At 43.4% G+C, this 17,539-nt stretch overlaps 1 protein-coding gene and 1 non-coding gene across 2 annotated transcripts; both read left to right on the top strand.

Moving 5' to 3' along the window:
• The first annotated feature begins 1,668 nt into the window (after nucleotides 1-1,668).
• Nucleotides 1,669-1,740, top strand: trnaa-ugc (transfer RNA alanine (anticodon UGC)). Its single transcript has one exon. It is a non-coding gene; the product is annotated as a tRNA-Ala (tRNA).
• A 7,417-nt stretch (nucleotides 1,741-9,157) lies between these two features.
• Nucleotides 9,158-10,960, top strand: snai1b (snail family zinc finger 1b). Its single transcript, XM_020096459.2, has 3 exons — nucleotides 9,158-9,384; nucleotides 9,728-10,285; nucleotides 10,634-10,960. The coding sequence occupies exons 1-3, from the start codon at nucleotides 9,303-9,305 to the stop codon at nucleotides 10,813-10,815; spliced, it is 822 nt and encodes a 273-aa protein (XP_019952018.2). The 5' UTR covers nucleotides 9,158-9,302; the 3' UTR covers nucleotides 10,816-10,960.
• The last annotated feature ends 6,579 nt before the right edge of the window (nucleotides 10,961-17,539 follow it).

Below are 17,539 nucleotides of genomic sequence, written 5' to 3'. Positions count from 1 at the left end.
CTATCAAGGCCTTTTTTTAGTGAAACACAAACGTTTCAACCTCAGTGATGCTGAAGTAATCTCTTCTCATGTAACTAACAGCGCTAATGTGAATAAAAGTATTTCCCAAAAAGTCCCAAACGAACACCGGTGAACGGATTTCTATCTGCATCCACACCACAGTGTTCGAAATGCACACTTTCATGTAAACGTAGGTGAAAAAACATTTTCTGCATTTATGATGCTGCTGCTGCCAAAAAGAATCCTTTACTGCTGCAACCCTTTAATGTCTGCTCCAAAAGTGTCTATGTGCATTGTGTGTGTGCGTGTGACAGACAGTGAAAGTTTATATTTCACTTGAGTATCTATTTACTGATACTTAACTACATTCAAATGAATAAATATTTTACTTTTTTATAGCTCAGTTAATTACAAACGACCTTTCATAGATTTGAAATACAAAACCACCATTTGTAAAGCTCCATCTGGGGCAAGGTGTTATGATTTAAGATCTTATTTATCCCCTGGTATTCCCTTGTGATGCTATCCACTATAACGTCTGGAGGCCTGTGGCCTTCGTTTATCTCCTTCTGCATCTCATGTTGCATACAGTCTACACTGGCAGCTTTCCACAGCACCCTACAGTCCTTAGACAACCCTCCACCACACACACTTGTCAACTAGTCCTTAGTCAGCACAACACAGAGGCAACATGGTGTCACGGATTCAAATTTACACAACAAAACCGGAGCCCCCCCCCCACACACACCATTCTCCTGCGAGATACAGGCCTGTATGTTTACATCCAGCAGACAGAGGGGGAAGGAGGCAAGGACCCTGTCACTCCTTTCCTTTCCTACTCTCCCCTGCAGCCCTCCTGAAGGCTTTGTGCCACATGTGCATCCCATGGCTCTGTCCCTACAAGGCTAAAGCAAACAGGTTCTGTAAGTGGTGTCCTTGGCAAGCGTGTGCTGATAAACACAGACATGAGTGGGGACAGGCTGTGCTCTCCAGAGGAGGGACGACAGCCCCTCGTTCACGCTCCCCTGGAGAATATTATGAAACTTAACAAGGGGGCTATTTTAAATTCCCCAAAGGATTATGGAGAAAGCGGTGAGCTGCAGCTGCTTGTGTCTGACTGAGCGGACCAGTGTGTATTCTGTGGCCTGTGCGTCTTTGATGATGACTTTTATTGTTCCTACTCAGGGTCCAGATGATTACAATGATACATTTCTCCTCATCCTCACCCATATGTTGCTTCCTTCCCTCCAGCGTGGCAGGAAGAGGAGGCCCTTGCTCAGATGTGTCCTCTGACTGAAACCCAAACATGACCTGGAGGCTAAAAATAACACAGAGCGAAGATCAAACCGGAGGAAACCCAGCAACTTTCTTTTCCGGTCTTTCAAACCTTCATGTAAACAGCTGTTGTGTCACCGAACCGGCTTCAGAAACAGCTGCAGCACTTGTTCGTGCTTTTAAAACTCGAACGCTCGCACTGATCAAAATACGGTACATGGAGCCAGGTCTAGGTTTAAAACCAGTCTAAAGTTTGTGACCTGAGATTACATAACTTGGCCCCAGGCAGAGCGAAAATATCCAGCTCAACAGCCGTCTCCTTTTACAGGAATGACGTCCACTGCCAATCACTGTGCGTTTAAAGGCAGTCAGGTCTCCGATGTTGATGTGGTAGGGGATGTAGCTCAGTGGTAGAGCGCATGCTTTGCATGTATGAGGCCCCGGGTTCAATCCCCGGCATCTCCACTCTTTTCCTCCTCCGGTCACTGGAGGCGTTTTCTTTATGGTGGAATCTGACGATGTGGTGGAAACGATATTTTTCATATAAACTGTAACGTTAACTTTGCTACGTCTCCAAATAAATGCACATCCTACCAGCAGGTGTTCAGTCAAATCTTACACCAAATCACCATTTGTTTTTAAATCTACATTTGTTTTATGTCAGATTGAATGTTTTGTTTAAGTTTTGCTGAAAATAGCATTATTTACTTATGTATTTATTTATAGGAGACATGTACAATAACTATTTACTATACAAATATAATAAAATCAGAAAATCTGTATATTTTTTAAAGAAACATTGAGGAGTGTGTGACATAAGAATGAGAACAAAATACACACCCCTGTATGTTTAAATAGGATGTATACATAAATATAGAATCTTACTGGCATATATTCATACATTATCTATGGACAATTAAAAATGTTTGAGTTTTTGTGTGTAGATTTCCAGCGACAAAGAACACTGTATCTCCACTATAGTTTTTCATAGTATAACCATGTACTGTTTGCATATTTTTATCTAGATATGTTTTATTATGGAGTAGATGTACTGCGAACTGGAGCATAAAAATTAAACTAAATATCTTTAAAGATTATGACAAATCAGGCAGGTAGATATTAATGTCATCTTCTTTTAGCTAGTTAGTGGAGGCCAGCCATCCAGCAAGACCCACTATCTGTCATGAAACAAGACCACTCTGAGGGTCAAAGCTACACATGCTCTATTCAGGTTCCTGTAACTGCCTCTCCCACAAACTAGGCTTCACACTGTGACCCGAAATAACCACTTTTACTTACATGACACACATCCATTCCCCAAGCCCACATTCCAGTTGGTGGAAAATGAGGAGAAACATCAGTCCTATCTGAAGGCCCAAATTAAAACTTGTTGTTGTTTTACAGTAGCAGTCAAGAAACGAGCATATTCAGAAAATCACATTCATGTCTGCAAAGGTTCAGTTCAATTTGATTTGCATGGCGCCAAATCACACCACAACATAACATTTAAAGGGACTTATAATGTAGGATATTACAGAGAGAGCCTGCCGTACCTATATGAGCAAGCACTGTGACATATATAATCCCAATAGAGCCAGATCCACCTGCCTTGACAGGTTGGGGAGTGGGAAGAGAAACGGGTGAGAGAGGAGAGGTGAGTGTGGCAAAGGGAAAGAGAAGAGAGATAAGGAAAGAGGGGGAGAAGAGAAAGGGAGAACAATCGCAGCTGTATTTAAGCACTGTGAACTGACAACAAGAATTGTAATAGGCCTTATTGTAGATGTGATGATGTTATTAATAACAGAAGCAGCACCAGTCACTTGTTATGATTATAATTAGAGCGAGAGAGAGAGAGAGTGAGAGAGTCTTACTCCGAACTGAAAGGTCCTAGAGTTTAGATATCAGACGTCAAAGCTGTAACTTACATAAAAAAGGCTCGTTGATGGACGTGTTAAATATAATTCACATAAAACAAATAAAGAACATGAAACAGGTCTGGTAGGTTTTGCCTGTTGCTGACTCTTCACTGTCAATCACCATTACTGAAAACACTGTTTGGTCTACCCTAGATTTTGTCATTCTGAGTCATGAGACAAAACAAGAAACAAGCCTGTTTCAACCCTGTGCTGGATCACACACACACACACACACACACACACACACACACACACACACACACACACACACACACACACACACACACTCATGCACACACTCACGCACACACACACATTCCTCAGTGTCTAGTCTCTGTCATTGATCTCAGGATGTCTCTGTGAGTGAACACCTGTTTGTGTTGTATTACCACATATTTCATCATTATAAAACTGTGTCTCTGCAGCGTGTTGCTAACATCCTGTCCATGAATCTGAACTCTGTACCTGCACTTACATGCTGTTTTGTGCCTAATGGATCTGACCACTGACCTGGAGACACCTCATTGTTGTTCTTTGAGCACCCTCATGTGGACCGTGATGGAACAGTCCTTCAGTGGATCAGTTCACTAGGTCAGCAGCGGATGATCCAGAATGACCTTTGCAGAAAGGTCAGAAGATCAAATTTAACTTAAGACAAACAATGCAACTCAGCACAACACATAGACAACTTGTTCCTTTATCAGACTTGTGCAATTAAAACCAAACAGGGAATCAAGAGAGGGAAACACAAGCCTGATGAGAGAGAGGTACAATGAGATTGTGTCCTGCTCTGGTGTGATCCCACATTTCTACCTTTAAATATAGAGAGTAAAGCTCATGATGGTGCCTCCCTGTGCAGGGGAGTTTGTCACAGAGCATCTGTTCCTGCAGCAGCTTCCCCTGCAGCTCTGTCTCCAGATAAACTCTGGATCTCAGACTCTCCTGTGAACATGAAGACATGAGGCCTGGTGCTGGAGGTGAGTCCAGCACAGTCACACTGTCTCACTTTACTTCCTCACCAGAGATCTTCTATGGGTTTGTTTGGGAAGATGGTTCACTAGTGGAGGAGAAGCTCAACTGAAGAGGACAGAAACATTAGCAGAGATCTTCTATGTTTTTTTGAGAGAAGAGGTCTTACTCTGTCTCCAATTCCAGACACTGAGTTAATTGAACTAATTTGTTTGTTTGTTGTGGTTTATCCCTGAAAAGTGTTGTTGAGGAATCTAATCAGAACAGAACTCATCATTAACAACAATAATAGTTATAAGTGTTATTATATCATATATGTATTATTTACATACATTATTATGTTTTACTAAATGAAAAGCAGGAAGCTTGTGTTTTCTATTATTTGAGCGAGCAGTTTTGCAATGTATCCACTAGAGGTCAGTATAACAGAACGTTTAGTAATGTGCAGAGAACCTCCAGAGGTGACGTGGTGGTGACATCACCAGAGAGCAGATACAGAGGTGGAGATAAGACAAGGCACTTTACAGTGCACACACAAATTACATAATATACAACTGATCATTTATCCAAGACATACTGGTGCATACCCTGATAAAATAAGTGACACAAAAATCACATAGTGTCATGTTTCTGAATAATAATTTGTATTTATACTGAACGGTTCATCAAAGTAAAATCAAAGACATGAAATAAGATAGATCAATAAGAACAGGTGAGCAATAAAACAAAGATTTAGGATAAAACTAGCCAATGGTGTAAAAAGAAGTAAAAAATAAGACAATGGTGTTAAAAAGGATAACATGAGTCTTGAGTTGTTTTCTTAAAACTTTCTAAGAGAAGTAGTTCATCTGATGTGTGTTTGGAGTTTTTTCCAAATCTTTGGAAAGCAACTCCTAACTCAAAACTCCTGACTCTGGGAAGTTTCAGACTCTTCATCTGGTTCCTCCAAGATCATCAGTTTCACTCAGAAAGTAAACTGCTGACTGTTGGATGACTTTTAATGGCACCACATATCACCGGAGAGGTCTGTGACTGTCTGCCGTCCAGATAACGTTTGAGCAGAGACACACACATGACACATGTTTGGTTAAAATCCACGTCTGAAGGCAAGCATTCAAGGTTTGTTTATTTATCACTAGATAATTTAACACAGTCTTTTCATGCTTATTTAGCTGATAGTACTTTAACTCAAATGATATTTTCACTGTTGAAATTTTACTTAATTTAGTAGTTTTACAAGGTGAAGTTGCACATTTTACTTTACCTGATATTTTAAAAAATGTCAAGAGACTTAAAGGTTTTGAATAAGACATGTTTTGTCTCAAGATTAAGGACAAGTCAATAAACAAAGGTTGTGCTACCAAGGCCCAAATGTCCCACAGGTTGAATGGTGCATTTTAAAATGTGAAGTAAAGGATCTGAATATTTATTCTACTACTCTATTCACTGTCAAAATTATGCTTGAGCACAGTACTTGACTGAATGTACTTAAAACTCACCTCATGGATGTTTATCCATTAGCAGCGATATGGGAGAGATAAGGGGTTTTGGGACAGTGGGACACAGAGCTTCAGTCTGTTTGCTGCTTCATGTGTAATGTAAACAATCAGGTATTTGACCTGTTGATGGTGTCACAGGGCGAAGAGTTAGCTCCAGAGACACGGCTAGTTAGCGTCAGGATCACTGAGACTCAGAGTGTCCTCGATTGATCTTCCCTAAAACATGTGACTGCTTTGTGACTGATGGAGAAAACTGAACAGAGTGTGTCCAGACCATACGTGTGTGTGTGTTTGTGTATGTGTGTGTGTGTGTTTGTGTCCACGCTCTGCATTCTTCAAGGGTAATCTTATCTTCCTCCTGCTGGGCTTATGGACCTCTGAACTGCAGGGCAACACACACACACACACACACACACACAAACATGCAGTGGACAAGTAATATCAAGTAATGTCTGCACATAATAAACAATAGTTTCTCATATCTTCAGAAGCTTTTTCAGTGTGTGAATTCAAAATAAGATCATGAGGCATAACAAAGGTAACATGAATAAAGACAGAGCTTTCTGAATGAGCACAAGGTAAACAGACCAGACACCCTCCCCAACCTCAGTGGACAGTAAACTGACCTTTCTGGCAGTGAAAGCAGCTGCGAATCACAGACCTGTTTGTTTCCTTTCAGATTCAACCCAGAGCATCTCGGGAGATCTGCTGTATTCTTTGAATCAACACGCGCACAAAGAAAACTGGACCTGATTTGTTTGTGCTGTCCTCAGGATCAGTCTGGAAAACAACCTGCATAAATTTGTCTAATGTAAATGTGCTCAAGTGGCCATTACCTGTTGTCTGAATGAGCTGAAAACTAACAATGCACCTGATTGTTCAAAGCCCACCAGTTTTGCATGGCAACAGATTTGCACTTGTTTCTTGAGCAAAAAACAACAACAACCATTTGTACAATGACAATAGGTGTTAGTCAGGGAGTTGACTTCTTTTCAAACACATGAGAGGACACTGGAGGGCAACACGGCCACCACCCATCAGCTCAGGCAGGATGCAAAATAAATCCAAGTGATGAAATACAAAGTAGACTTACATTTTTCCCTCTTTTAAACTCTGTAATTTAACTGAGAAAAATACAACAAAGGTTATGCAGGTAGTTCATTTTTTATGGTCAGAGGATGTACACAAATCTGTGCAGCTGATCAATTTACTTTTTCCATTCTTCTTCTAGAAAATTCCTGAGTAACAGTCACATTGATCAGTAAATCCTGCCTGAATGAAGATGTGAGTGTCTTTTTTGTTGTTTTTAGTTTGAAGAGGTTCGGTGTGAGAACACCGGCTGGTTCATGGTCCCTGAGGCAGGAGAGGAAAAGAACATCTGTGTGTCATAAGCTCAACTGACTGTTGTAACACAAATTGTCTGCAGTCACAGACAAACTGAAGTGATCTCCACAGAAGAGGAACACTGTTTGTAACCAGCTGATTCCACCGCCATGGCCTCCTGCATGTGTTGAATGTTGGTGGATGCTTCAATTTGTCTTGATTTTGGAATTGGGGAAGGTGACGAAGAAGCACACTTAAACCTGTATCATACCTCTGTGTGTAAACCACCACCAAACCCCATTTGTGCTGTCAGAGTCCACAGCAGCAGGCCCACAGCTCAGATGACTTTCACGTGTGTCTTGGCTTCATGTTTTTACTGCTGCCCTCCTGACCTCCAGTCTACGTGGCGTCGGTGTCAACAATCGCCCTAACGACGTGTGAACTTTTGGGCATGTCGCGACAATGGCGCCTTTAGACAGGTGCATACACCCCCATCACCCACCCACCACCATCACCACCACCTCCACCACTCACCATGCAATATAGTGGAGACTCTTTGCAATGCTAAACAGGACCGTGACATTCCCGACTGATGGCTCCCACCTGATGTTCAGACTTACAGGTTGTGTGCATCTGCAAGAAAAAAAACCAAGGAGGAAGATCTCATGTCCATATCATAGCGTTGTGATAAAATCAAAGTCATGCAATTCATGTGTAAAGTATGTCCACAGGTCGTGCAATCCGTGCGTAAAATCTAAACACAGGCTGTACAGTCCATGCGTGAAATATGTGCACAGGCCATGAATGCGATGCAGTTTTTCTTTACATGAAAGTGGAGGATTAAAATGCAAATAATCGTTACATTTGCAATAAACAAGTGGACTGGTGTCCACAATAAGAATGTCCTTTCCTTTGAATTTACAGAACGGAGTTTTAAATCTGTTTAGACCTATATTCTATTAGCCCTTACTCATCTTATTTGGAAGATATAAGGGGTAAAAGTTTCATTTTGGGCCGAGCAACTGCGTGAAATTACACAAATTAAATTAGACACTTAATGAACAAGAGAAGGATGAAAGATGATGTGACACTCGTTTCCTCTATAGGGCCATTTATCCCGGGCCGATGGATTTCATGCCAGTTAAAGAAGGCACAGGACTGAATGGGACTCTGTTTGGCTTTACATCATCATATTGTTCCTGTCAGCTCGGTTAATTTTATCTTAGATCCTGCTGTGAGCGAGCAGGAGAACAACACCTCCTCTTTTATCCAAACGGGTCGATTCCCCGCAGGGAGACAGAGGGAGATGCGGGTCAGGATGAACTTTGTAGGCATTGAGAGGAGCAGCGAGAACAGACCGTTTGTCTCTTGTACCTTCTCAAAAATGTCTCAGCTCTCCCTCTCACCGGGGTGCGTAAAAGCCCCGAGCCACAGGCGCACACAGAAGCACAGGCATCAATAAAACGTGTGTTTCAGAGCCACAACTGGAGAACACGTGTTAACATGTTCAGATGCTGTCCTTTAAACATCACCACGGAGCAATTTAACTATGGTTGGCATTTACGGGCATCCATGACGATTCAATGGGAACTTTGCTCACAGTGTTTCTTACTGTCACTTTTTTAAACCACAGAGCTTTGTTGTTGAGGACATCAACTTCAACAGATTCCATCATTCTCTGTACTTTTTATTCCGGAGACGCGTGAAAAGATGTTCAACACGATTTAGCAGCTCGCAGTTAATTAACAACATGAACCGACAGAGGACGCTGCAGCCACAGACAGCAATGATCATCACCCACTTTAATGAATGGACAAACTATGCAAACATTGATCTGATTGTTTCTACAATGCAAAACTTTCACGTTCACATTCGGGTGGAAATCGAAATGACTTTCTAAATTTTAATGCTCACATTTAATACTAACACTTGCCTGGAGGTAATAAAAAACCGCGTCATTAGAACCGTGAAACGCTCGATTAGATTTGCGCCTTGCTGCAGCTTTTGGCACATCGGGCACCTGTGGTGAATGGGACTGGTGGTGGCGCCATGACGCACGGGGTGTGTCTTTGGGCGGAGACCTGCCCACCCACCCCGCTGCTTCTCCCCTCTCGTCGCCTCCTATATGAGGAGGCAACTTCACGGACCCTCATCGAGACACATTCAGACTTGCCAGAGGTCCTGCAGATCTCTCCGAGTGTTTTCTCTCCGTCCGACAGCGGCCCGAGGAACAGATCGAGATCCGTGCACCTGAGCGCACTCCGGCGTGGGAATTGTTATTTTTCTATTTAAAGACAAATCGGAGAAAGCAGATCTCAACATGCCTCGGTCATTTCTTGTGAAGAAGTATTTTTCAAACAAGAAGCCTCACCACAGGGAGAGTCAGCTGGAGAGTCAAACCGGTAAGATTTCCCTCAGGGACTCAATTTGATGCATCTGCTGTTAGAAGTGTAGAGTAAATCACAGTCACGAGCTCTTCGTCAGGTTAAGACTGAAAACAGACCATGTGGCTGATAAGACACTCACGTCTTGCGTGCTGCTTCCTGGGTGCAAACCTCCAGAGCTGTGTTTCTGGACACCTGGAGAATCTGCTGATGGAAAAAGAACAGGTTGACATTCAGGCCTGTGGTGAATACAGGCTGTAACCAAACACTGAGCGTGAAAACAAGTTTAGTGCTTTATTAGATTATCTTGTCAATTTAAGTAAAACCCGACCTGACTTCCATTTCCTCTGTGTGTTGCCAGCTTTTGTCCCAGAGAGCTTTCCCCGGGCTGAACTTCCAACACAGAACAACAGCTCTGCCCTGACCTGCTATCCCAGCAACCCTTTCTACAGCACCATGGAGCCCCTGCCTGCACCTATCTCCCCGGTCACCCCCGTGTCTCTGCCTCCGTCACCCCTGGGTCCTCTGGACCTCAGCAGCAGCTCACCCTCCAGCAGCAGCGGTGAAGAAGAGGAGGACGCTGGACGCAGTTCCGACCCCCCCAGTCCGGATGTCATCCAGTCCATCTACTACTGTCTCCACTGCAGTAAGAGCTACTCCAGCCTCTCTGCACTGTCCCACCATCAGATGTCCCACCAACAGCAGTCCCACTGTGCCCCACTGCACCAGACGCCTGCTCTGCCCACAGAAGTTTCTGCTCGCCCGGCCTTCCACTGCAAACACTGCCCTAAGGAGTACAACAGCCTGGGAGCCCTGAAGATGCACATCCGCTCACACACTCTGCCGTGCGTGTGCCCCACCTGCGGCAAGGCCTTCTCCAGACCCTGGCTTCTCAGAGGACACATTCGCACACACACAGGTATGCACCACTCAGCCACCTTTCTGATTAGGCCACAACACTGATTTCTTAGGTCTATTGGCTTTTAAATGTTATGTACCTTTGTGCTCATTGATATTCATTGGTGTCTCCAGATGTGTGAGCAAATGTTTTTGCTCAGCACGGCATAATCTAATCTCAGCCTCACAGTGGTTCTGCATGAAAAAAGGGGGCAAACTGCATTAAGTAAATTAGGGCAGTGATCCTGCTCTTTTGTTGGTTGTCTGTAGATCATTTGAAAGACAATGACCAGAGGGACAATCCTTTTGGTCTGTTAAACAAGTGTCTGAACCTCACTGTTTTTTTTCTCCTCCCTCTTCTTCCAACCAGGTGAGCGTCCCTTCGCTTGCCAACACTGTAACCGGGCTTTTGCAGATCGCTCCAACCTCCGCGCCCACCTGCAGACCCACTCTGAAGTGAAGAAGTACCAGTGTGGCTCCTGCTCCCGGACCTTCAGCCGCATGTCGCTGCTGCACAAACACAATCTCTCTAGATGCTGCCCTGCCTCATAGACTCACATTCCCTGGACTGCTCCCTAAAGCCAGCCGAAGCAGCTTTTGACTCCCCCCACCTCGATAAGAGCCAATACACCCCCACCCGGGAGACTGATGCCAGCTCATTTCAAAGCCATGACAAGAAAACTGTTGCTTTTTTACAACTAAGTGCCTTTTTAAAATTGCTTGACTCTGTAGGTTTATCTCCCCTTTTCCAAAAGTTTCACATCGGGTGATCCACAACACATTTTTCCTGCGTCCTGTCCCGTCCTGTGTTTGTGTGTGTGCGCGATTTGAGGGCAGCTGGACATGCAGTTAATTCCCAGGAAACTCCATTGGTGCCGGCCGGTCCGGGACTGTGGCCATGGTGCAGCTGCTTGGGCGTGTTTGTGTGTGAGTGTGTGTCTGGTGTATGCGGGGATGTCATTCCTCACCATACTATACATATATGGCATGTGTGTGGAAATGAGCAAGTGTGTGTGTTGGGACAGCTGTCTGTGTATGGTGTACTGTGGAGGCAGGGTGCTGAGAGATGTGTTAGCTGTGACCTCGACGACAGGTGACCCTCCGCCCGCCACAAACACTTTCCACACGTGCACGTCGTGTCATTGGACATGAAAGGGCCACTTAAGCTTGACCAAAAAAAACTCCTGCCTTCAGAAGTATTGTCATTTTGTCACACTTTTTTGGGGGGGAGGATGTTGACTTACAGTTTTATGAACTATCTGAACGTGAAATTCAAATGGAATTCTGTGCCTTTTTTAAGGTTGTGTATTTTTCAGCCACCTGTAAATAAAAGCTTTGTTTTTTTTAAACTGCTGTGATCCAACTTATTCTGTGCTCTAATATGAAGTAGTATTTCAACAGGCATTGTATGAACGCACAACTCTAAATGAGTTCATCAGGACAGACATGACATTTTCTGAATGGGATGATCGAGCTGTGTGTGTGTGGGATGCTGAGTGATGAGGGGAACACCTGCACACACCTGCCGAGCTGTCAACACACAACATGCTGGCCCACATGGAGAATACACACTTAAACAGGGCAGGGGGGTTTTCCACTATGACTGCAGGTGGGAGACAGAGAGGCAAATTCATTTAAAAGCATAAAGAGAAGGATGAAACTGGGTAAGAAAAGTTCCCCCTACAATATCAGTGGTTTTGCAGAAAAAAAAAGTCTGAGTCAGACCCACTTCAAACCATAGCATCGGCCACACAAAAAAAAATAAACCAGAGAGTCACGGGTCCACTCAGTCTGTGCAGCCATCTGCTCCTTACTGGCGAGACTCCGGTTACCTTGTAGGAACTTTTAGAGGAAGTCTGCTCTCACGGGCCCAGCTGAGAGTGAACATCCAGGGTGCACATATGGTAGCAATGTGTCTACAATCTCCCCACTGCCCTCCTGACCCACACACACTGTCGCCAGCAAGTCTTAGTGAGGTAACAGTGCGTTTCCTCCAATAGCTCTCAGTGTTGAGAGGTGGATGCATGTGTGTGTGTGGTGGTGGGGGGGGATAGGGGGTAAAACAGCCTCTCAAAAAGCTTGGGATCAGATTGCATGACTTAGGTTGCCCCAATGTAAACAGCACCTGAAAGCCTCCACACACACTCGCATGCAAACACACACCTATTCATTTAATATCTTCAATTTGATCAAAGGGGGATTTTTTTCAATTGTCTGACTATTTCTCTCTGGGACGATGGGAAGAGACAGCCGAGCGTCTTCGCTGCTGCACACCTACACAGGCGGTGAGTCACAGAGATGAAGCACAGCCACGGGACTAAACTCCCCCTGAACCGTCGACAGTGTCACTCGTGTTGGGCCCCGGAGTAAGGGGGCGACAGGGTTGGATGGGTTAAGAGCTGGAGGAGACGCATAACATGTCAAATAATCCTTAGATGATATTCCATTTTCTCCTTGGGATATCTAAACTCTGCCCCCACAAATTGGTACAAAAACATTTCACTAAACAGGCTGTCATTCCTTGTGTGTTTCGGCCGTTTTTGAAATTGAACTCTTACATCTGGCTGGGGGGACATTTTTCTGGTTTGCAGTGTGTAGGAGGCAGTCGATCACCTTGTAGCTTTGAGGCAATGAGATCACTGAACCTGTCACCTTTCCTTTCAGAGTGTGCTGGTGTCTGTGTGTGTAATATCATATTGGGCTCCTCAAAGTGTTTCGATGTCCGCTGCGTCACGCATGCAGCCCCTGACTAATGTGACATTCTTGAGCCATTAGTGACAGACACACTATACTGTCGTCTGAGAGAAGAGGAGAGAGGGTCGCTCTGTTGTCCTTGCAGTCTGCTCCTGAGTCAACCCATGATTTGATTGATTTAATTATACGAAGAAAAGATCGTCAATCGTCTGATCACTACTTCCTCACTCTATTAAATGAAAACAGTAAAGTTTTAATTACTGTGGATGAAGCTCCATGAACCAAGATTTGGTTTTGTGTACACAAAAGCTGATGTTTGACAACATGCAGCTGGATCAGTTGGATTTTGTCACTTTGTGCCGTCATCTTGGAAACAGAAAGTATACGCCTCTGTGTAAACAACTGTGCTGAGTGGAGTGATACGTGGAGCTGTTGTGTATGTGCAACCGAAAAGATTACAGTGCTGCATAAACTCTCTTGATTCGAGTATTGTGAAGCAGCAGTGTATAAGTCAACAATGAAACAAACCTATTCCAGAACGTAGGACAAACCTTTTTGAAAGCTAAAATTCCCATTTTCTCTCTCCGCTGCTTAGCTGTCAGTGCCGTGTGTTTGTGGTAATGTTTGGGACACAGGAAGTGGCCTGTCAGTCTTGTATAAACACAGCCCCCTTCCAAAAAGTGCTGATATAAAGCATCTGGGTGCGGCTACAGCTGTTTGTGTGTACACGGATGTACAAGTGTGTGCATCTGTGAAGTGTGTGGAGAGCCAGGGGTTCATAGTCATCCATATCGTGGAAGAGGGAGCATTGGATGTATTTCTGAAATCAGAGCTGGCAGCGTTTGCAGAGCTGAGTCACTGGAGGATCAGATTCGAGCCAAGACGGTTAAGTCACTGGGTTAAAGTTTCAAACCCTCTTACAAGCTACAGTGCTCTTGCACAATGTTGCTGTCCAAAGAGCCTCCGATCCACTGGAGGTTGGCACCTGACAAAGAATTCTCTCTCATCTGCATTTGTCCTTAAAAAGACATAAAAAAATGTCTCCTCACTTTATTTTTGTACAGGTGGACATTTTCCTCTCTCTGATTGTTTGAGAAACCTCATGGACGGAGGCATCATCCATAAGACTATATTTCAGTTTTTAATGGAGACGCTGGTGGCCCCATTATAGCTTGAAAACTCCAGGGCTGCATTTTAATCTGGCAGAAACAGAGATGTTTGGAGATTTGGAGCTGGTTGGGTCATTTCAGTCATGACATAGTCTGATTCGTCAGGCTCCTATCACATGACCCCTTTCCGGGAGTCGACAACCGACATTAGCTTCCCAGTGTAGAACGCAACACGGATAATCAATTACAAGCATTGCTGACCCTGTTGTCTTTGCTGACAGCTGTTGTACAGTTAAACTCTGCATTTTACACTGATAAAACTGCTGACATGCTCTGTCTGCAACCAACAACCAAACCTCCTGTGTACACCTTCACCCACATGCCCAGTGTGTACACATGAAGTCCTTTTTCAGACATGTTAGTATGGAGGGTGATTAAAACTAACGTGGAGCCAAAACACTGGTGTGGACAGAGATTGTTTTGGTTTGAAAACACCATATAAATGTGAACTGGGGATGAAAAGATAAGAGTGGGAGGAGAAGCAACAAGGGAGAAGAGATTGAGGGGAAGAGATTGGACTTTGAGGGTGGGGTGGTAAGTGTCTGGTGGAGAATGAGAGTCTCTGTTTGTTTATCAAATCACTGAAGAACAGAGTTTGCAGAGGAATGCTATATGTTGCAATGAGATGACTTGATCAATGACGTGCTGCGAGGGCAGATAGATACACTCACCGTGAACGTCTCTCCACTGACACACACACACACACACACACACACACACACACACACACACACACACACACACACAGGTCTCTGCACAAAAAGCAGTTTTCACCAAGGACAGGATGTGGCCTCAAGGAGGGGGTACACGCTGTTTCCTGCCCACCTCCGCACTCCTGCTGTCCCCCTCTGTATGTGTGTGTGTGTGTGTGTGTGTGTGTTATGTGACTGGCACTGTGTTTCCTACTAAACACAGACCCTCTCTGTCCCACAGGGTCAGAGGGTAGAGGATGAGCCATAAAGGGACAGGAGAGTAAACAGATGAGAGACACTGTGTTTTACAAAGTTTTCCTACCTTGTGCCATACAGAGCAGCGTGCGTGCAGGTTTTCAACAGGCCTAAAGAGTAAAGGGTCAGTTGAATGGCAGAGGTTAAGCTCTATTCATGTAATTTACATGCACAGGCCAAGAGAAACTAATACAATAGTGATATAAACTGATGATTTTAAAGAAATTAAGTTTAAAATATAGTTTATGAACAGCAATGAAAACTAGAGGCCAAACCACATCTCAGTGTCAGAGAAAGTGAAACAAATTCCTGGATCAGCACCAAAACTTAATGACTTTTTCCCTGACCCAACCCACACCCTCCCACCGAGTGTCACGATAATCCTTCCTGTAGTTTTTGTGAAATCTTTTTTACAAACAAGCAAACAAACAACCCAATAAACAGACAGAGAGGAAAACATCAACTCGTTGGTGATAAAATCAGCACATGGGAAAGTCTCTTTTCGGTTAATCCTGTTTGACAAACACTTTGACTTGCCCGCTCACATTGATTCAAAAGTTGTGCAACTTATTTTTTCCCATAGAGCAAGTGCCTGCAGGTTTATTCAGAATCCTTACTTGAGACACAGTAACAAGAGTCTTCATGAAGAAGCAGATCCAGCTTGTGACAGTAACACAGGCCCTTTTATTTCTTGGTGGACTTGTTTGTCTTTATTTTACTTTATTATGCGTCAATGCGACTGATAATCTCTCTTATTTTGAAAATCTAGGTTCATGAATTGGGAGGGGAACTGAAAAAATGAAGGATACAGCAGGGATGGAGATTTCATTTCAGTTAAGGTAAAGCTTGAATTTTACTTTACTGCCACATTTCTACAACACTTAGCTGGCAGCTTCTTTGACAATGAAGTTTTTACATACAAAACTTATGATTCATATGTTGAAGTTTAAATAATAACAGTAATATTCATAAACTTTATTAAAAACAGTTTCCAAAGTGCTTTAATAGCAAAGTAAGAAAAGTAAATATAAGAGAAATAACAATCAGCAGGATGCAATGTGACAGCTATGTCACATTAACATTTGAACACATAAAAGCAGTAATATGACAAAAAATAAAATACATAAAAGGTGAAAATAAAACGATAAAAACAGTAAAGGACACGACATGAAACGTCACATCACATGAAAGCATCTATAAAAATGGGAATGCACAACCTGCACTTATAACAGAGAATTAACTTAAGTATACACGAGGTGGGGCAATAGAGGGACCGCATGTGACAGTGACCTCAGGGTTGATCGTCACACGAGTCCGAGTCCGCTCTCACAGTCTCTAACCATCTGGTGCGATTAGGTATTGATTGTTAGTTTCAGTCGTGTGACAGCCGAGAAAATAAGAACATTCTCTGTCTTTGCCCTTTACTCGAGAATACAAGCACTGATGGAATATGTGCAGAGTTGAAGTATCTTTTATGAGAAGTTTTCCAGAGTTTCTGCTCCAGTTGCACGACCTCGCAGCCTCACTACGCCCACATGTTGCACAGAGCAAAGTGACTGCGGTTGCATCAGAGGTAATGTGACCGTGGCTTAACACACTTCATTTCACTGATTACCACACCTTCACTCAGAGGCAGGGATGTGAATACAGGGGCTGCTTGGAAAGAAACACGTCCAGCTTTGATTTACAGAGAGCTGGTGGTTAATAAGAAATGAGGGTAATCAGCGTTATCCAGCACATTCACCTGTTGAACCATCTTTTGTAGTATGGATAGATAGATAGATAGATAGATAGATAGATAGATAGATAGATAGATAGATAGATAGATAGATAGATAGATAGATAGATAGATAGATCAAAAGATAGATAGATAGAGCGAAACTTTATTGATCCAGAGGGAAATTGAGGCATCCATTAGCAGGCAAAACAGTCAAACAGAAGAGCATAAGAATAACAAAAGATCAAAATGAGTCACCAGAACTACTACAAATCTGTCACTGTAAAGAAGTGTGTGCTAATGGAGATATTGACAATACAATATTTTGAGTATAAGTGATTCAAAAAATGAATCGAAGCCAAATATGAATAAAAATTTAAAGATAAACAACTGAAGCTTTACAAAGTTGTGCATCAGACTAACATAGCCAGTTAAGTGGTGCAGCAGATGTTTGTGTATGTTCGGGAAAACAGTGCGAGAAAAAACGTGGTTAATGCTTTAGTCACTTTCATGTCACCAATATATTGCAGGAACGAGCCAACCTGGGTTTAATGTGGTGGGCTGGGATTAAATGTGCACAAACCTCATGCAGAGTGAGCTCAGCCAGCATGTCATTACATGAGCGAGGGCTCACAGGGAGCAGTGGAGAGCACATACTGGAGGAGGGGGGGGACGTTACCAAGAAAGCAGGTGTCAGAATAGATGTGAAAGAATGAGTGACACGCTGAATTACAATAATAAGAGGGGAG

The sequence above is a fragment of the Paralichthys olivaceus genome, chromosome 6 (assembly GCF_024713975.1).
Source record: "Paralichthys olivaceus isolate ysfri-2021 chromosome 6, ASM2471397v2, whole genome shotgun sequence".
Classification (NCBI taxonomy): Eukaryota; Metazoa; Chordata; class Actinopteri; order Pleuronectiformes; family Paralichthyidae; genus Paralichthys; species Paralichthys olivaceus.
Note: the sequence above shows the minus strand (reverse complement) of the source record. Positions and strands in the feature narration are given on the sequence as shown.